The sequence below is a fragment of the Thamnophis elegans genome, chromosome 1, assembly GCF_009769535.1.
Source record: "Thamnophis elegans isolate rThaEle1 chromosome 1, rThaEle1.pri, whole genome shotgun sequence".
Taxonomy (NCBI): domain Eukaryota; kingdom Metazoa; phylum Chordata; class Lepidosauria; order Squamata; family Colubridae; genus Thamnophis; species Thamnophis elegans.
This window is the reverse complement of record NC_045541.1, coordinates 101,246,043-101,267,855: the sequence shown is the minus strand read 5'-3', so window position 1 is coordinate 101,267,855 and position 21,813 is coordinate 101,246,043. Positions and strand designations below refer to the sequence as shown.

Sequence of the window (21,813 nt, the reverse complement as noted above, 5' to 3'; positions counted from 1 at the left end):
TTTCTTTGAAATTGGACAACCTTTTATATTCATTATAAGAAAAACATTCTGGTCGGACATTCAGGAAAGGATAAGTACACTCTTCTGCTATTAAATAATACGCTATCTCTTCTTATACAAAGAGATACTATTTAGGCAGCTTTATGAAGCTTTATCTCTCTTAGCTCTATGATTCGATGAATCCAGAACCCCTGTCTCCCCTGATGCAGGAGACAGAACCAAATTCTAGTTTATCTGCTGAATGAGGAAAAATACATGCCTCTCTAAACATTGTGATTTTGTAATAAAAATGGACCACTAGACTCCTAAACAACTGAAAAACCATCTAGTAAAAAGAAAAATCAACCAAAAAAGCAACATGCAAACAAAAGCAAATAAAACACCTCCAGGAGCAAAACAAATTAAAGTTTAATTTGTGTGCATTGTTTAATAGACTATTAAATTGGCCACTCCACCCATCACATGACCATCTAGCCACACCTAGCCAGCCGGTTTTTCTCCCTCCCCGCCCCCCCCAGTGTCTGAGGGACCTTGAGTTGGCCCTCTGTTTAAAAAGTTTGAGGACCCCTGATCTATGGAATCTCATGTCAAGCAGAAATATTAATCTTACATACAGTTAAATACATGTATTATTAAGTAATACATTACATCATCTTACAACCTCATATTAAAATGTCCATACTAATACTGGATTTTATTCACACAGTTTTAATGTCCATCTTCTTTGCCATTTGTGCACTTTAAATATTACAAAGGCTGGAATCTTAACATTTACATGGGAGTAAGTTGCAATGAATTCTGGACACACGTAGAATTGCAATGTATTGTTTTCTAATTTAAAAGTGTGATGATGATCTATAGAATACTGCTCTTTATATTTTTATTACAAAATTAGGCAAGGAGTCATCCTTGAAAGGGATGTTTTTTTCATGCCCAGTGGAGCTAAATAACAACCAAGTGAGCAGTGCATGCAAAAGCATTCTTCTAATATGGGCAGGTTGATACAGGCAAATTAATCTGATTCCAAAAGATAAAGGCCATTTATAATGAAAACAAATTTCAATTAAACTTGGAAATGCAGTGCCTATTGATGAAAAAAACCAACATGTTTGTATGCTGGTAGTGGGGCAAAAGTTGTTAATGAGTGCTCACATGAAGATATTCTTATACATTTGGGTAAACACATAAACATATACACACCTTACAACAGTACCGAAAAAGAGACTTGCGACAATTTTTCACAATTACAACTCTTGTAGCATCCCCATGATTATGGGATCAAAATTCAGATACTTGGCAACTGGTTCATACTTATGAAGTCATGTGATCACATTTTGCAAACTTTTGACAAGCAAAGTCAAAGGGGAAACCAGGTTCACTTAACTACCAGATTACTTTTATTACAAAAAAGAGGCTGAAAATCTGGGTGCACCTTATACACTGAATACAGCATTTTTGGCCTCCCGAAAACCCGCCCCTTCACCAAAATGGCCGTGCATTGTATTTACGAGGCTTCCAGAGCGCTCCTGGGGGCTAGGGAGGGCAAAAATGAGCAAAAAATAGGTCGTTATTTGCTCAATTTAGCCTACCCCAGCCCCTAAGAGCACTCTATAAGCCTTCTAAAGGATATGCATGCCCTTTTTCTGACAAAAAATGGCCCCGTTTTCACAAAAAACGGGCCTTTTTTTGCTCGCTTTTGGTCCCCCCGACCCCTAAGTAGCATTCTATAAGCCTCCTAAAGGCTATTCATGCCCTTTTAAAAAAATGGGCCAGTTTTTGCAAAAAATGGGCCATTTTGGGGGGGTTTGCAGAGTGCAAAAACTTTTTTTTTAAATTTGCCTCTTCAAAATCATGGTGCGTTTTATACTCCAAAAAATACAGTACTTATCAAACTGTTCCAAGAAAGCAATAGCAATAGCACTTAGACTTATATACCGCTTCACAGTGCTTTACATCCCTCTCTAAGCGCTTTACAGAGCCAGCATATTGCCCCCAAGATTCTGGATCCTCATTTTACCGAGCTCGGGAGGATTGAAGGCTGAGTCAACTTTGAGCCAGTCAGAACTGAACTCCTGGAGTGAGCAGTGAGTTAGCCTGCAATAGTGCATTCTAACCACTGCACCACCACAACTCTTGGATTGTAAAATGAAGCAAACCTCACTTAACAAATGTTTCACTTAGCAACAAAAATGTGGAGCTCAATTGTGGTCATAAATCAAGAACTAACTGTACAGGTAGAAGCCCCATCACGTTAGGGAAGGAACAGGCTGCTCAGCTTTTGTCTTGGCTTATGGATCGATTATTCTCTTTTAATCTGATGTATTCAGGGTTGGGTTCGAGGTCAAAAGCTTTGTACACATATTGACCAAACCTAGGACTTTATGCAAAGCCAGCATATACTGGCAACTTTTTAAAGCTTTGTTTAAAAAAATATATCAGAGAAATGTATAGTAGGCTATTGCATCACAGCAGAAACATCTATGTTACATTGGTTCATTATGTCAAATCTTCACATGGCATGTATGAATGTTTTCTGAAAAACTTGGGTGCTGAAAAACTAATTCCCTACTTACATTATACGTCTGCATTCATTTAATCTTACAGTATTTTCATAGCTCAAAAGAAAATAAAGTATATGTAGGAGGAAGCTTCACCATTCAATAAATAAATATATATTGTGAGTTGGAAAACAGTGGATCCATGACTGAATAATCACCTAACCGATCATGCATTTTAAAATATTGGTTTTCTCTTTCTTCCACATTGCGTATTATTTTGATTCCTTTTGAAAATGGAATAGTGATAGTAAGTGATATGTCAGGCCAAAGGTCAAATGTTGCTGGCCAAGATTTTCTGACATACTGATTATAATGGACATACTGGTTTTAATTTTTTTCAGTTGAGCTAAGTATTTTTGAATAACTGCATTAACAGCAACTTGCTAATCAAACTACTTTTTATGCTAATAAGGGTAATTACCTCACACACCACTAGATTTGTATTTATTATTAAATACTTTGAAAGTACTCTCATACAAGTCTGAACAACGCATGAAATTAGTTTAAAAATTCAGAAGCAATAGCTCGGCAACTTTCCATCAGAACATGGAGTAGGAATATTTTTTACATTATATCATTTCTTTATCATCGTTGTTAGAGAGATGAATGATTAAAATATACCAATGGATTTAGGTATGCCTTATCTTATGCCATAATTTTACTCCAGAAATTGCCAAATGCTAGTAATAAGCAGTAGTCTTTACAGGAGTGGTTCTTAACCTTCCTAATGCCGCGACCCTTTAATACAGTTCCTCATGTTGTGGTGACCCCCCCCAACCATAAAATTATTTTCATTGCTACTCTATAACTGTAATTTTGCTACTGTTATGAACTGTAATGTAAATATCTGATATGCAGGATGTATTTTTATTGTTATAAAATGAACAACATAATTAAAGCATAGTGATTAATCACAAAAACAATATGTAATTATACATTGTGAAATATTTATTTCTAATTCCAAATAGATGAAATTTTGTCTGGGAAGTTTAAGAGCAGGCTCACGACTCTAACTGGAAAGAATACCTTTCTTTTAAAAAGAAAAAAAGGAAAGAAAAAACAAAACAGCCACCAATTCTTCCTTTCTTTCTCTCTCTCTCTTTCTGTCTCTCTCTCTCTGTGTCTCTGTCTCTCTCTCTTCCCTTCCTCCCTCTGTCTCTCTCTGTAATTCTCTGTCTCCTCCCTTCCCATCTCTGTCTCTCTGCGCCTCTGTCTGTCTGTCTCTCTCTCTCTCACACTCACACCCACACACACTGTGGTCACCTCACCTTCTATTCTTCTGCTGCTGCACAAGACCACATGGCGTGCGCTGTCCTCTTCTGACAGTTGCCTCATTTCCAATGGAGGGAATGGGGAAGCATGCATTTTCCTCCCTCTGCATGGATTTCCCACCCCCTTTTAGTCCTGTTGTTGCTGGAGCTGCTTTGGCTGACTCCAGCATGGCGGTGGGACACTTGCCATCGGTTTAGTGGCCCGCCTTCTTTCCTCAGGCAGGTGGAGGAAGAAAGGAGGCTTGTGATAAAGCACCCCTGCCACCAAGGGTGAAGGGGAGCACCTTCGTCTTCGACTATTGCATGCCTCCTTTCGCCACGCACCTGAACTAGCAAAGAAGGTGGGCCACTAACTGATGGCAAGAGTCCCACCGCCATGCTGGAGTCAGCAAAAGCAGCTCCAGCAATAATGGAACCAACGCTCCTCCCTCCGCCCGACGCTATCTCCTTTCATTCTCCATCTGTCTCATTCAGGCAGGGGGGGGGGGTGTTCTCACACACCACTAAACTGGCCGCTCGCCCGCATTCAAACCAGCCCGCCCCTCCTGTCTTTTGGCATAGGCTCTCTGGAGGGGGAGGGAGATTCTTTCCAAAGACTGGCTTCTTTCCTTCCCTCCTGTGGCTGGAAAACAGACATTTTTACAGCGGTGCAGAAACAGTCCCGGGCAGTCAGTTCCGGCTCTCTCTTCCCCAAGCATGTCCTGTTGCTGCTTGAGCCACTTTGCTGAATCTGGTGCGGTGGCAGGACTCTTGCCATCGCTGAGCGCTTCGCTGGCAGCCACTTCTAGCCTTCGGAGAGCTTTAGAAAGCCTCAGAGAGCAGCTTCTGCAGAAGCCTGAGTGACTGAGAAGAATTTCCCGCCATTACAAAGTCTCCAAGGCTGTAATTGTATGGGGGATGCGCACGCAGCTGTTTTCCACGGCGTGGAGCTGTGGCAATGCTCTGCGCGCCCAGTGATGACTCCAGAGCCCACCCGCGGGGGATTTCGAAGAACGCGAGGGGGAGTCTAAAGTTTAGCGTTCCGATGGTCTGTGGAAAGGTCGTTTGACCCCCAAAGGGGGCGCGACACACAGGTTGAGAACTGCTGCTTTACGTGACATTGCTAGACCAGGGTTCAATCTGCCCTCTGACACAGATATCTATGCAGGTGGGCAGGAAGACACAGAAATATTTGCAAAGCTGATGATGAAACAATGACTAATATTGTACCTAGCCATAGAAGCTGGCTCAAACCTTGACCTTGGTGGCCTTAAGAGAAGCCACTATTCTTTTAGCCTCCACAATTCAGCCACTGAGATAATTATATCAATCTACTTTGTAGGCTTGCACTAATAATTACTTTAGTAATGACTTCAAACATGTGCTTCAAACACGCTGCTCTTTAGTTCAAAGTTTGTGAATACCTCACATTAGTGATAGGGTTGATGAGAGAAAGATCTCGAGGTGTCTCATAATTTTATTTTTGAAAAAAAGAAAAACTAAGTAGACAAAGTTGAAATTACAAAAGGACAAAAAAAAGGACAAGGAAGAGAGAGGAAAAATAAATAACAAAGGCTTCCAAACTCAGTCGTTAAGAGTATAATAATTGCGCAGAGCCATCTGACTGCTAAGATTTTCCATATGTAAATCTTCCAAGAGAAATTGCAGATGCATAGTTAAAAATAGATAATACTTGAGGCTATGTTTAATTTAAAAAGTTAGGTCCTGACTCTGAACATTTTCAAAAAGTAAGCTGGCCTGAAGGACTACATGTTTGTTATAATAGTTAATTGTTAAACTCAATCCAAGAAGAGAAAGCATCAGAGAAAATTAGAAAATATAAATACATTGAACATTTGGGGAAGAAAGACTGATCAAGCTGCAAAGCATAAGTAAGGGAAACAACAGGTGGTAAAAATAGCTCATGTATGCTTTGACAGTACATCTGTGTCCATTGTATATTTGGAAAGGTTTCCTACCTGCAAGTTTCAAAACCGAGGGTAAAAGCTTTGTCCATTTGTTCCGATGTTGGGATGGTACTATTAAGTGCTTGGCAAAGCTCAACAGCCTCTTCTCTCGTAAGACTGTAGCGTTGATTCTTCTCTACATGGAAAACACCTGCGTATCTACAACTTATATTCAAATCTGTACAGGGGAAAGGGAGAGAGGAAGAAAGGAGCATTGTTGTGATAAAGATTCCAAAGATTCCAATTCCAGCATTGAAACAAACATTTTCAGAAATGGCTGCTTCAGAACTATTGCTTGGTAAGATCATTAATTTTTTATTTATTTATTTAAATAAATCATTTAAAGAATATTAATTAATTATTATTAAATTCTTGAGATAACTAGTTTTAATCAATTCCACATATCAGAAGAAAAGCAACTACTCTGACCTTGGTTTTATTTTATTTTTTTAACAATAAAATTCCGCATTTTATACAATGTACTGTATTTTTCAGAGTATAAGACACACCTTTTTCCTCAAAAAAGAGGGTGAAAATCTGGGTGTATCTTATACACTAAATACAGCATTTTTGGCCACCCGAAACCCTGCCCACTTTGCAAAAATGGTCGTGCATAGCCTTTAGGAGGCTTGTAGAGTGCTCCTAGGGGCTGGGGAGGGCAAAAAATGGGTCGCACTTTGCTCGTTTTTGCCACCACCACCCCCACCCCCCGGCCCGGTCTACACTTGAATTGCAGCACTGGAACAAATGATAATGACTTTCTGATTATGCAATCAGAGAAACAGAAATTTCTATTTATGGAATAGAAGGCTCAGACTGTGGTCAAAATATTAAACAACATTCCATTAGTTGGAAATTACAGATTTCTATTTCTTTTGCCTGTATAGTAATTTAGAATTTTATAGAGATTTTAGGCATAAGTCAGTCACAGTATGCGATAGAAATAGATATCCAGCAGTGATTCTATCACTGCTATATAATAAAATTATATCATGCCAAGTATATCATGTCCCCACACCAGCAGCTTCAACCTGGGCCCCAATAACTACGCACCGTCACATGTTTTTCCTCCAGTGTGAAATATGTCATTATCAACTAGCAATATCCCTCACTGGAGATTCTACACAGAAGAATTAGGACAAACTTTTCACAAAAAAATTAATAAACACATTTGATATCAGGACACAAAACAAGGACAAATTCACATCAGAAGATTTCAATTTTCCACAATACTCCATAGCAGAGTCAAGGTCACTGTTTTGAAAAAAATCAGAAAGCTATTCAGTGAGAAACTGTTGCATTCACATACAGCAACATGTTTCAGGCAATCTCAGATCTCAACTCAGTTGTTTTTCTAAGATATTAGTTGTTAATTGTGAAGACCTCATGTGTCACACACATTTCCATAGCCAACCTATCTTCTCTTCCTCCCAATTTAATTCCTACGTAAGTCCTGCATCTCTGCATCTGATGAAGTGAGCTGTAGCACATGCCTCCTAATAAAATTTGTTACTTGGAAAGGTCCTATCAGATTCTAATTTTTAATATGGCTTTCCTCCTGTAATAGGATGCCAGATGTAAAACGACCAAGTAAAAAATGGAAAGAACTAGGCTTGTTTTAATACATGCCGCCATCTAAGGAAGGGACAAGATTAACTAAGTCTTTGATTATTTACTCTAAAAGTACTTTACTGCTTAACTGAAACAAAACAAAACAAAAGAAAGGAAAGCTAGTCACTCCCAGGAGGGAAAAAAACAGAACAAAACAAAACAGCGATGTGCCATTAACCACAGTTGGAACCACACGTAACAGCTGTAGTTTTTATAACAGAAAAACATGAATATTACTAATATGCATATTAATGTCGCTGAGCAAAGGTATGGTTATTTTAAAAGCATGATACCTAAAAGAAAGATCCACTCCAGTGGTGGGTTCCTACCAGTTCAGACCAGTTTGGCCAAACCGGTAGTGGTTTGGTGGCCTGGGTTGCTGGAACCAGCAACAACCCAGGCTTGCCACCCCCCGAAACTGGTTCTGTGGGCGGCACCATAGGAACCGTTTGTTTTTCGCTTCTGCACATGCACAGAACAATTTTTATTCACGAGCAAACTGGCAGAAGTGCCTGCCAGAACCCATCCCTGCTCCATTCATTATATGTCATTATTATTATTCAATTTTACTATGGCCATCTATTCTAAATAACTCTGGGTGGCTTACAACATTCAAAACTAAATATACAATTGAAAGACTTAAAACCTGACAGGCTGAACTACAAACAACAACAACAAGAATAATAATATCTACCAAGAGCAGAGAGTGGTCAAGGACTCCTACAAGTAAAACAGACTGTGGAAGAAGAAAAACACAGCTTGAATGATTACATCCAGAAAAGTGAAGAACCAATGATTAAGGAAGTAACTAAAGGAGGCCTTTTAAAGAAAACTAAGTCAAAAGCTGAATATAAGAAAGAAGTAATTGAGAAGTGAGCTGAAAATTGGAAAAACAAAGCTATGCATAGCCAATACTTGAAAAGTATTGAAGGCAAAGTTGACCAAAAGCTAACTTGGAACTGGTTAAGATCAGAAGCCCTGAAAAAAGAAACAGAAAGCTTTATCTTGGCAGCTCAAGAACAAGCCTCAGCCACAAACTGCATGAAGGCAAAAATTCAACATGTTACCACCAACAGCAAATGTCACCTCTGTAATGAGAAAGATGAGACAGTTGACCACTTGATCAGTGGGTGCAGCAAAATTTCACAAACTGACTACCCACAATGCCATGACCGCGTTGCTAAGATCATTCACTGGAAATTGTGCCAAAAGTTTGGATTTGAGTACAGCAAAACCCACTGGGAACATCAGATTCAGAAGGTTTTAGAGAATGAGAAAGTCAAGATCTTGTGGGACTTCAGAATTCAGACTGACAGGCACTTGGCCCACAACACACCTGACATAACAATAGTTGAAAAGAAAAAAGTATGGTTCATTGACATTGCAATACCTGGAGATGCACGAATTGAAGATAAACAGCAAGAAAAAATTACAAAGTACTGGGACTTGCAAATTGAAGTTGAGTGACTGTGGAAAAAGAAATCGTGTGTTGTCCCGATTGTAATTGGAACCCTTGGAGCAATACCTAAAGGGCTACCTTGCTATTTGGAAATTTTAAATTTATCAGACTTGAACATTCTGATTCTACAAAAAACCACCCTGACTTGGAACAACTTATATCCTCCAACGTTACCTTAACAGTTCCTAGGTCCTTGGTTAGGACTCGAGCTGTTGAGCTACCAACCAGCCCCAAAGGCTGTGAATCTCACCAAAGATTAACCACATATAAATAACACAGGAATCCCAGGCATAGAAACAGAGCTAGGTCTTAAGACCTTGCTGACAGATGCTATTCCAGAGGGTAGGGCACTGACAGAGAAAGAACACTTCCTAGGTTCCGCAAGATCTAGTCACCTTTAGTTGACTAGATGATATGGAAGTAATTATTGCCCAATCTTCTCAAAAGACCTTCCATGACTTTTTTTTTACCCCTCAGAGTTGGGCATTTCAATGCCTAAGTGGGACAAAAAGGCAGACCTTTGAAATGGATCATTATATACAGTATCAGTGGGTTTCTTTCTTGAGTTGCAATTTGCTTTTAGACCCAAATATGTTATTACTTCAGTTCCACGACATTTCTCTTTGAGACACAGCAAGCACTGTACTAAGGAAAAAGCTGGTGCCTAAAGCCGAGGCACATGTAATCTGAAATAATCCCAAAATAGCTGATTTACAGTGTCACAAAAACATGAAGTGGAATTAGGTTTTAATCTTGGCAGACACTGTTATTTGTTTCTACCATATGAGTTTTAATGAATTTTAGTATGTTTATTATAACTTGCTTATTTATTTAATTGACCACTGTTAGTTCTTTACTGTTAATGTTTACTTTACTCTTTACTGTTACTGTTAGGAGAAGAGCCTACTGCTGGGAAAGTTTGAGGGCAAAAGAAAAAAGGGACAACAAAGAATGAGGTGGCTGGATGGACTCCAGAGGATGGTAGAGGACAGGAAGGCCTGGAGGAACATTGTCCATGGAGTCACAATGGATTGGACACGACTTTGCAACTAACAACAACAACTGTTAGCTACCATGAGCATCCTTTTAACAAGTCAGATATAAATACATGAATTTTAGCTATTGCCAACAAATGATAAGGAACTCTTTGCAGCTGAATAAGTAACTGGCAAAGGTGGAACAATGCATTTGATTTATTCCTATGCTAAAAGAAAATAAACATTTGTACCACATAACTATTATAATGGCCTGGTAGAAAAGGGACTAATTACTCCAATCCTTCTCTACAAGCTATTAGGTAAAAAGATTTTCTAAAAAAGCAAAATAAATATCCTTACACAGTTAAAAGATATTTGCATACTATCCTTTGAAGATAAATTTCCTTGCTTTTGTAATAACAAGGACATGCTTAGCAGATAATATTTTTGTTTATTTGACTATGGAATTTGTCACAAATCACTGCTGTAGAGTTAGAAACAAATTGATCATTCTTTCCTAATTAATATTTCACATGTTAGGGTCAATTTGCTGACTCTGTAAATAGCTTAGAGTGGGCTGTAAAGCACTGTGAAGTGGTATATAAGTCTAAGTGCTATTGCTATTCTTTCATTTTGAAAACTGGTGGACATTATTTTGTTTCTCTCTCTTAAAATGGGAACAAGCCCAAAACATTACACAGTTGCTATACATGGACTTGAATTTATGATTTCTGCCAACAGAAATTAATTTGTAGATGCACAATTCTTCAAAGAGTCTTTCAGCAGTTTTTATAGAGATAAAACCAAGTTAATCTATGTTTTAACTTGATTTTTATTTCATACTGTAAACTACTTTGACTTCAACATCCACAGTTTACTGTACAAATCCAAGTAAATGAATGAGTAAGTCTGTTTGACAGAATAATCAAATTAGCTAGTGGGAATCTGACTAAGATGTATGATTTTCATACTACAGGATCACTACAGTGCAGTGGTTGTCACTACTGGTACGCTGATCGTGCACTCGTGCTTTCTGTTCACGCACGCCCAACTTGCGCTGTGAGCGCATGGGCAATCCACCACCCCTGTGACAACCAGCTGATTTTTGGAGCTCGTGCAGGCACCGCACTTTGCTGTTTGCCATAAAAACAGGAATAGAGCATGGGTGCGTGGGTGGGCCAAAAGAGCCATCATACCGTAAGCTTTCAGCTGCTCCGGGCCACTAGCAGTATGTCCGTACCGGGCCATACCCGCAGCAACCCATCTCTGCTACAGTGTATTAAAATGTACACACTGATTTCACAGAACTTTGCTCACAGGTATATCTGAAAAGCAACTAGATTTCTAGAACGAAAACACAAAATGTATTTTGAATTGATTTGCCAAGACTGCAATCCATTATAAAAAGAATTGAAGAATGAAGATGGTAAAGCTTTAAAAAGCAACAGTCTACAATTGGTTATGGAGAAATTTCAGAAATAGGGTTGGAAACAATCCAAGCAAGAATTAATACTGCTTTGTTTCCTCTGTGTGTTCAAAACAAAAACTGCAAAACAATTTAAGTACACTTTTAATTTTATACCTTGCAATGATTTCCAGTTTTGTGCTCTTGATAAAGAAAAAATATGCAATATATGGTGACTTTTTCTCCCATCTGCCTCATTTAAATAGTAACCTTGGTAACAACAGCTCCATTGAGTACAGTATGCTTAACAGGCAATTCTAAAGTACTTATTCTATCCCATTTACACTGAGATCAAAACTGGGCTTCATTTCTTTAGTCTGCCCTTCATAGAATTGGCAAGCACTGACAGGGTAGTTACTCCCTGACACCATGTGATGTTCCAAAACTGAAAGCCAGTATTTTTTTTTAATAATGGCTCCTAAGAAAGGGCAATACTTGCATAACTTTAGTAATTGTCCTAATCATTAATCTCACCCAGAGCATGAGATTTTAGTGAGTCAATGTGAAGTCATGAAATGCCCCTGAACCTGTTTAAATTTTAATGAACATAGAAATGTTTAACCCACCAGTATAAGTCACCTTCCTTTTCCTGTCTTTGCTTCCTTATTCCTTCTGTAATAGGCTTTAAAGACAAGGGTCTGTAACTCTATTGTGGGTGAGTTAACTAGAAATAAATAGGGGAGGATAAAACAAACTTAAGTACAGTTTCCCCGTGACCCATCAAAACCGCGGTCCACAAAAGCGCGCTCGACGAAAGCGCGCATTTGACGTCATCACAGCGCGACAAAAAAAATTAAAAATTGAAATAAAAATAAAATTAAAGCAAGCCGATTCACATAAAGGTAAGGGTAAGGTTTTCGCTTTATTTTTACATTTTTCGATCACAGCGCGATGTTTTCATCGCGCTGTGATGACGTCAAATGTGCGCTTTCGTCGAGCGCGATTTTGTCGTCCGCGGTTTTGTGGTGGAACCCAGTTTCCCTGCTATTGCTATTTCTTAATCACTAATGCTGCTGAATAACATAATTTTTACAAAGTCTCACCGTATTGTCATGCATTCTGACCCATTATTGCATTCACTTGGTATCTTTGCCTTGATCCTTCATGTTCCAGCTACTTTACTTCTCTCCTCTATTCATCAAAATTCTAAGTGTTTAGGCATACTGCATACCTACTGATTATACATACATACTATACATTCTTCAGCATCCAATCTGGGTTGGTCACCGGAACCAGATGTTTAGTCTTCCGAGGGCTCCACAATAAATCCAAAATCTCAAGGCGACTACACCCCAGTGACCAATCCAGAGTAGATCCTGCAACATTATCCTGAGACACATATTTGCCTTCATTCATGTAGTTGCTCTCCTTCATAAATTGGTGTTTTCTCCAATCTCACCTAGATATACCAGTATAAACATGTATACTTATATACATTTACTATATGCACACAGAAACTGCACCATATATGTATATAGTACGCTTCCTGATAGATATATTTGTTCTAGTTAATGATACGTACTGATGGCCAGACTTTCCATCCTTCAAGTCTTTTGAATGAAGTTTGAATGAAGCAGAGTTTGTGTATGTTGCTTTGACTATTTAAGGTTATTAGGACATTAAGATACATGAGTTTTCTTCATGAATCTATATTGCTCACAAAGAAATCACAATCAACTAGAGCTTGCTTTTCCCGACCAACTGATAAGCAGACAGCACTTAAATAGTCACTGCTCAACTGCCAGTTAGTAAGGATCAGGATCAGGTTCAAATCCTCCCTCAGCCATGGAAGCTTCTTTCAGCTAGCCACCATTTTAGTACAACCAAACACATAGGATTGTTGGTTGTGGAGGAAAATGGGGGAGGGAGCACCATATGTATTGCTTGAGCTCCTGGAAGAAATGTGTGATATAAATCTAATAAACCTGATTTTTTTTTTTTAAAAGAGAGGAGTGTCTCATCTTCCCCCTATTTCATGCTAAAAATTAAATTTTAGCTAACTATAGTAGCATACTCCCTGTTACAATGGTTTTGTATTTGGATTCTTTATGCAATTGTGCTATCTCCCCAACATAGCAGGATACCAAAAGTTGAGAGGCTAGGCTACCTATGCTATGACTCATTACCAGAATTCTGTACTTTGAAGTTACCTTTGAAATTTGAAACCTCAAAACTCCAGCAGGAAGATGCTGGGTGGGTGTTATCACTCCCAGTGTCGGTTTCTTTTAATCAGCAGGATCTTATTTCAATTTAATGTAGCAATTGCATCCTTGTGCAGAAGAATTCTTAGACACTTCATTATTAGATTATGCTTCCCCCTTCCATTTTTTTAATGTCTGCAAAACCATTTCTGTGCATATCGAAAGTAGTAAAACATTCTGTGTGCACGGATGGGGTTCTTGAGATTACAGAAGTATAAACATGAAAAACTCTGGATTAATGTAGTTCAGAGAGAAGATAAAATAGATCTAGCTTTATTTCTTCAAGCATTTATTTAGGAAATAATCACATGGTTTTTCAGAGACTATAAAGGCAAAGGTAGCAGCTAAAGGATTTATGTCCAAACACAATCATGCAGAACTAATCATTCACAGTTGCTAGAAGAGCTGTTCCATAAAGTTGGGGTAAAATGTTAATAAAAATAGGGGATATTCCTTTACTGTTTAAGTATTCATCTGTGGTTTCATGCTCAGGCAGGGTACAAGTTGATGTTTTAAAACTGAAAATGGGTATCATATAATTTAAATATTCAGAGGCCAGGCAAAATTTCTATTACCAAAAATGACTTTAAAGAAATACTGCTTTGTTTCATGGAAAAAAAGCAAAGTGATCTGGTATTTAAACATGAACAACTGCAGTTTGTTGTCAAGGAAACCAGGAAGTGCTCATCTACTTGGGATTTTCCTTTCTGGTTTGTGTGGTTAAGAGCAGAGAAGCTGAGAAAGTGACAGGATGCAGGAAACCGAACTTGATCTTTTCACTGTACAGTAATAGCACTTCGACTTATATATCGCTTTACAGTACTTTACAGCCCTCTCTAAGCTGTTTACAGAGTCAGCATGCCCTGTTTCCACAAAAATAAGACCTCCCCAGATAATAAACCCAATTGGGCTTTTGAGTGCATGTGCTAAAATAAGCCCTCCCTGAAAATAAGCCCTCCCCAAAAATATTGCAACACAACAGCAGCCTTGAGGTGACCACGCTCTCCGCCTCCTGCCCCCCAAAAATAATAAGATCTCCCTGAAAATAAGTCCAAGTGCTTATTTCAAGGGTCAAAAGAAAATAAGACCTTGTCTTATTTTGGGGGAAACACAGTATTGCCCTAACAATATGTATCCTGTATAGAACAGCCTTCTCAACTTGGTGTCGTCTAGTTGTTTTACGCTTACATGTCTCATACTACTACTACTGTGCCAATAATTCTGGGAACTATTCTCCTAAGACCTCTCAAAAAAATAATAACATATTTTAATTTGTCATGAATTCATATTTGAGTTGCAGTGCCGCATTATTTTTTCCTCATTTGGAACAGAAGCAAACATTTCATCAATGAAGATCACGTAAAAGTTTACTTACTATTCTACATTGGCAAGCAAGGACTGCATTGCCTTTCACTTGACTTGGATACCTTGTATATCACACATTATTTTATTTTTATAGAACAGAAGCATTCCAGTTCTATATAGATGGAAATGGCTTTCATGGATTATTTTAATTCTTATACCAAATGAAAAGTACTTGTGAATTACAGAAAGTCAATGCTTAGCAACCGTTCCGTTACTGTGGACCCCCCAAAAGGTACTTAATAACCGAGTTGCAGAGTTTCAACAGGGGCGCATGCGCGCACGCACACACACACATACACAGTCACTTGACTACATTTCGGGTACTTGGCAATGGACTAACTGCAGTATTCCAGTCACATGACCCAGAGTACTTTTTTTTTTATTTTTGCTAGAAACTACCTTTTCAGCAAAAACTGTACTGACCTGCTCAATGCCACAATGTTCACTTAACAATGGTGGCATATGCTTAATGACTGCCATGTTGATTTAACAACTGCCACAAAATGGTCACTAAGTCATGTCAGTCATGTGGGTAACTTAAAGACTTAGTCAATCATGACCTACAATAGAAATTTTCATTATAGTTGTAAGTCAAGGACTATGTGTATTCCATTTATACTTTCCCAGCAATTATACTTTACTTGATATCTACGTCTATATTGTTGCAGGTACTCTACTGTTATAAACCATTGTGAAATTTCGGAGGCACCGTTCTCTGGGCTATGCTTTTCTTGAAAAATCAAAATGCATTGTAGATTGTAGTCCTATAATCAATTACCTTTTGGTAAGAGCTACTCAATCTAATGGTGTTTATTTCTGAATAGAGCTGCAAAGTACAGCACTGTTAAGGGATGTAATGTGTGAGTTTTTCTACCAATATGAAAAAACACAATATAAGGGGCTACCTCAAATAGCAAAATCCCTTCAAGATTACTTAGTTAGGACTACTACTGCTATATCAGTCTCCTTGCTATGTATCAATCTCCATGCCTGCTCTTAAACTCCACAAGTAGACTGGCTTTGAGATTTCTAGGCTAATGATCCTTTAGATTTCCAAATTCCTTTTTCTGGGACTAGGATCTGGGATAACTCAGGAATTCATGGCCTCCATGACATTCAGGGCCACCCCAGGTCATCCATAGACACAAGACAATGGTTGCCATGAAGTTCTCTGGTACTACTTCCCATTGTAGAGAGGCATGACCTATTTGGTTGATCTGCCCCAGGAGACTAATGGATCCCAAGGAGTTCCAGAGGGAGCCTGGGATTGTCCCTAATAATGTGTGTCATGGTGGATTTAAGATTTGGAATCACAAAAGGTGGCCAATGATGGGTATCCAGCTGACCCCGCAGCCAACTTCGGAAATGCTGATAAATAATGAGCAACTACCTCCAGTGCACCAGACCGATTGCTGTCTTGAGTAGGGAAAGGGGGTAAGGCAAAAGAGCAAACAGCAGACACAGGTGTCATCGTTCTCTGAAGATGAGTGTGAGGAATTAACACTCCTCTCAACACAACAGCTTGGTAGGCTGCTCTGTGAGACTGCTTACAATGAAAGGAATCTCACTCTATTAAATGAGCTACTCTGTAGCTGCTTTTATTAAAACATAGCAGCTAGTACAAATTCTCAGTTGATGGCAATCACTCACTCCCTCTCTCCCCTTATTGCATTCACAGATAATCATCTGATGTCGCTGTTTAAGGAGAGTCGAGCTTTTCTGTGTAAAAGGGACGTGGAGGTTTACTTACAGGATTATGCAGAGGAATGTGCAAGGCTTCTAATGGATTTGCCAGCCTAAAAATAAGTCATTTAGTAAAGGAAAAAGGTTGGGAAGCTGGTGCTGAAGGAGGTACTTTCCATGGCTTTTCCAAAGTCTAGCAAAAACCAGGAGAAGTTTCAAGTCTTCTGACAGCAAGCAGATCCATAAGCTCAGGTTCATCAGTCAAGCACAGAGGCTTCTTTGGAAGCCTCTATGGCAGTGATAGCGAACCTTTTGTGGCTCGCATGGCAAAAGCGGGAGGAGCACAGGGGGGGCATGCACGAACGTGCCACACCCATAATGCTATGTGCACGACCCCAGCACGCATGTGCGCACGACTAGTGCTCCCCATTTTGATGTGCTTTTTTTCGCCCTCCCCAGGCTCCAGAGGCTTTATAGGAGCCTGGGGAGGACAAAACAGCTCCCCCATCCCCCGCCCCTCCTGCAGGCCCTCTGGAGGCTTCAAGAGCTTTCCTGAAGCCTCCGGAATGTGAAAAACCAGCCCTACAGCCCACAGCCAAACCGGGAACGGGTCAGGAACAGACTCCCAGTTTGCTTGTAGGGGCGGTTTTAGTCCTCCGGAGCCTTCAGGAGGCTTCCCTGAAGGCTCCAGAGAACAAAAAATGATCCAACATTGGTTCATTTTTTGCCCTCCAGAGCCTTCAGGGAAGCCTCCTGAAGGCTCCGGAGGGCTAAAACCGGCCCTACGAGAACCCCAGAAGTGATGCCATCACGGCTCTATGGCATTGGAATGAGGTAATGGGCTTTAATCTAGCTGGGCTCTTTTTGGTTTTGAAAGCCTTTTGCTATTATTCTGCCTCTTTTATGGATCCAGTTGGATGGGCCTCCCCCACCCATAAGCTACCCCATGCTTGCTTAATAACCTGCAAGTTTATTTAACATTGGCATCAGGGAGAGCAGGGGATGGGGTTATTAAACAATCTTGTTTTGTCTCATTTAACGGTTGTCACTATTTGTGACCTTAATGGACATGCTCTATTGTGGCTGTAGGTTGATTTTAAATCACTAAATGTGGATGGAAGTCACTGTAAAATCAAAGTTTCCCAACATTCTTATAGAAGCATTAAGCCAATCAGATTATTCTAAAGATCTGAATTGTTCTTCTCTATTTAACTGGCATATATTTTACTTATAAACATATTTTTTCCAATACACCATCACTTTTATGAGAGGGAGAGGATCCCTATACCATACAGAGGTAATGGGATTGGTAGAAAATCTAAACATACTGAAGTAACATTATTAACATATAACATTATTTATTTGATGCTGTGATGGCAGTAGTTAGAATGCAGTACTACAGGTATTTCTGTTGACCGCCAGCTGCCTGCAATTTGGCAGTTCGAATCTCACCAGGCTCAAGGTTCACTCAGCCTTCCATCCTTCTGAGGTGGGTAAAATGAGGACCCAGATAGTTGGGGGCAATAAGCTGATTCTGTAAACCCTTTATAGAGGGCTGTAAAGCACCGTGAAACGGTATATAAGTCTAAGTGCTATTGCTATTTTGTTTATATTATGCTACCATGTAGTAATTAATATACTCTGATTTAACATAACTAAATATTTAGTTTTTGAACACCATCTTATTTTATAAGTATTTCAATACGTAATATTCCTAACTCCTCCTATTTTCTGCACAACAACCCTGTGAAGTGGGTTCTGATAGAGACTGACCTAAAGTCATCCACATAGCTTTCATGCCTAAAAATTAAGTAAAACTCAGTCTCCTGATTTCTAAGCCAACACCTTAACTACTATACCAAACTGTCTTTCATATACTTTTCAATAAAGCCTACACTTTTACTTTGTGCCTATAGAAATGTTGAAGGGTATTCACAAAACTGAGAGATATAGGGCTTTTACCATAAAAAGTGAACTGGAAATAATCATGTCATTAATACTCTCATTTTGTGGTCTTGAGATCAAGGGAGGCTGATTCATGAAAAAATTCCCAGTGCGCACAGATGCTGTAAGAGTTGAATCTAGTTTTCTACAGATCGGGATTAATTATGTGTTCACTAAATTCTACTAGGAATTTAGGGGAGGATATGAATCACGCCACTTTGGAATGAACTTGTAGTATAACTGTTAAAAAACTGGAGACGTTTGATTCAATCCCCTCACAGAATCACTAGAAGCTGTTCAATTCTCAGTCAGACAAAGCAATTGTTGTGAGAATAAAAGGGAAGGAAAAGGGAACCTTGCCTACCACCTTGAATTCCTTAGAAGAAGAAAGGAATTTATATATACCGTATATACTCGAGTATAGGCCGACCCGAATATAAGCCGAGGCACCTAATTTTACCACAAAAAACTGGAAAAGTTATTGACTCGAGTATAAGCCTAGGGTGGGAAATGCAGCAGCTACCGGTAAATTTCAAAAATAAAAATAGATACCAATAATGTTTTTGAATATTTATTTCAAAGAAAAACAGTAAACTAGCGGTGTATTCAATGAAATACTTCACTCACCTCATGATGCTGATGTCCCGCTGTGATGATGATGTCCCGTGCAGCCGCGGGAGCGATGTCCCGCCTCCTATGACACACGGCACAGTGATTCCTATCATTGGATCACTGTACCAGAGGAGGTGGGACATCGCTATGTGGCTGCTTGCCATAACAAGGAGGAGGTGGGACATCGTTGCAGAGCGGCAGGAGGGGGAGGAAGGGGAATCGTAAGACAGCCCTGCATTACATTAGAACGTGAGGAGGGGGGATGGTGCGGTGCGTGCTGCGCGGCAAACTGACACAGAGGGAGGGGAAACTCACAGGGGCACTGGGCCATTCACGAGTGTCACCCAGCGGCATGGCCCCGCCCCTTTTTCTCCTCCATTTCGGGCACATTTTTCACTGACTCGAGTATAAGCCGAGGCGGCTTTTTTCAGCCCAAAAAGTGGGCTGAAAAACTAGGCTTATACTCGAGTATATACAGTAATTGAAATGAAATGTGAATGAAATAAATGTTTGGATTAGCCCTACATTTCCATTGCACTGAATCACAGAATGATGTAATACAACTCCTTACACATAATATTAATGCCTTTTTTCCTGGAAAAATTACTTGCTTTGAATGATGAGTATGGTGGCTGTGAATAATCAAGTGAAATTCCTCTCATCATCAAATTCCCACCCTGCACAGCTGAATTTCTTCCTATCATACATCGGTTAACTGACTAAGAGCACGGGTGAACTTTATTTATTTTTATCATTTGCCAACACACTCCCCAAAATGCTAAATGGCCTAACTTCATAAAAAGTTGCATGCTTTGTGAATATTATATAGACTGTTTCTGCCTGTCACCTATTTTCTTTCCTGCATGGCAAAATTAGATTGGATAAACCCCCATGTTACCCATGGGTTTATCCATTTATTAATATTGCTCAATAGCAAATTAAGAAAAATTTTCCTAGGGCTTTCATAGGTTGTATAAGTTTTCTGAATGTCCAGTCTGTCAGCTGGCAAACCTAAATATCTCCCAATACAAACCCAATGCATTTGGTACATGTAGCTGCATACTGAATAAAGTAATAAATTCTCCAAGATATCATTAATTTTAATTTTGGTTCCTTCTTACATATGCTTTAAGAACCTGAAGCTTCTTGTAACTCAGTGTGAAAACAACCACTCTTTACCAATGAACCCTGTTCATTGCATAAAGTTTTGGTGCAGGAGCTTTGTTTGATATATCAGATTTTTAGATAAAATGTGGGGTGCTATGGGAAGAATAAGGACCTACCATACAAGCCACATGGTGTTAAGATTTTGCCTAACAGTACACAAAGAGATGCAATGCATAGAAAATAAATTAGCTATCTTTAAATTAGCAAATTTCACAATTTTTTTCCACAAACACCTCATAAGCAGGTAAGTCTGAAAAATACTGACAGCTCATAACCTAGTGAGATTGACCATTAATTACACATATGAACCTCAATCTTCCCAATACTGTTATTACACTACTAATTTAGTGTCTATATGTATGCATGAATTAACAAGTAACTACAGACATCTAACCTGATACTATGTATTGTGTACTGTGTACATTACATCAGCCTTATTGCATATGAAGACAAATGAAAAAGATTGAGCCAGACAAATGTAGGCACATTGTGAAGCTACAAGTAAGAACAAGATGTTTCTTTCATTTCCTCAAGTACAGATGCTTTGTTAAAATCATTGCTAATGGAGTCCATTTCTGTGTTAAAACTGCTGCTAATGGAGTTGTAAATATGTTTCATATGTATGACAACCGTTGCTCTGGTAAACACATACTGAGATGGTCTCCACAATGTCAAAATGATAGCTAAACTTTCTTCCTGGCTAATGTTCCATACAATAGCTCCAAAAATAGAATTTGAAGAGTTTTCAGATTGCATGAGAATACAGGGCAGCTGTGTAGTTTCTCTGAAATAAAACTGAAATGTTTAGGCTGTGAAATCACCATGATTGATTTTGACAGTGATTAAACATGGCCTCTTGAGGGGGAAAAAACCCTATCATTAAAAGCCTACCCTACTAGACTACTAACATTCTTACTGGAAAGCAATGCAGCCTGAACACAGACCTTTTGGTTTAATCCCAAAGTTCTTATGCAAGTCATAACATTTATTTACTCCTTGGCTCTTTTCTGTGAAATTTAATTCATGAACAATAGTTTTCCTTTTTTTTCCCCATCACATTTTGCACTAGTAAACCAGAAGTCCATGAATATAAATGTACATTATAATGAATTATTAATCCCAAAAGAGGAAGAAAAGACCTCTGAAGACTCCTAGATATCAAAATGAAAAAAAAGGTTTTATTTCTAGTACACAAAGCCATGTAAATATTAGTTATTTTAATTCTAAACTCACACATGGCAAGTTCATTACGGAGGGGGATGAAGAACAAACAGTAGATAAATACTTAAAAAAAACAGAATGTTAAAAACATCTGCTGCATTTTCGGTTGTTAAATAAACGTTTCTGTATCAAGAGAACTGAAACAAGAGAGTGAAGTGCCAGGGAGCAGGAAGATGAACTGCCTTTTAAAAACATAATGAACTCCAACCAGACAGTATTGGAGCAAAAATATAAAGTTGTCTATGGAGATTCTCAGTCATCCAGGTTGTTCCAAAGGTGCTTTTCCAAGAGGCAACTGGACTTTTTGGTTTTTCTTTCACTTCTCATCCAAGA

General features: G+C 39.0%; 1 protein-coding gene across 5 annotated transcripts in view; it reads right to left on the bottom strand.

Moving 5' to 3' along the window:
* Positions 1–21,813, bottom strand: part of CD44 (CD44 molecule (Indian blood group)) — an 86,754-nt gene that overhangs the window by 41,760 nt on the left and 23,181 nt on the right. For all 5 annotated transcript variants that reach the window (XM_032225810.1, XM_032225825.1, XM_032225817.1 and 2 more), the window contains one exon: positions 5,788–5,953. In XM_032225810.1, coding sequence (XP_032081701.1) covers positions 5,788–5,953 — 166 coding nt within the window. The remainder of the gene's footprint in view (positions 1–5,787; positions 5,954–21,813) is intronic.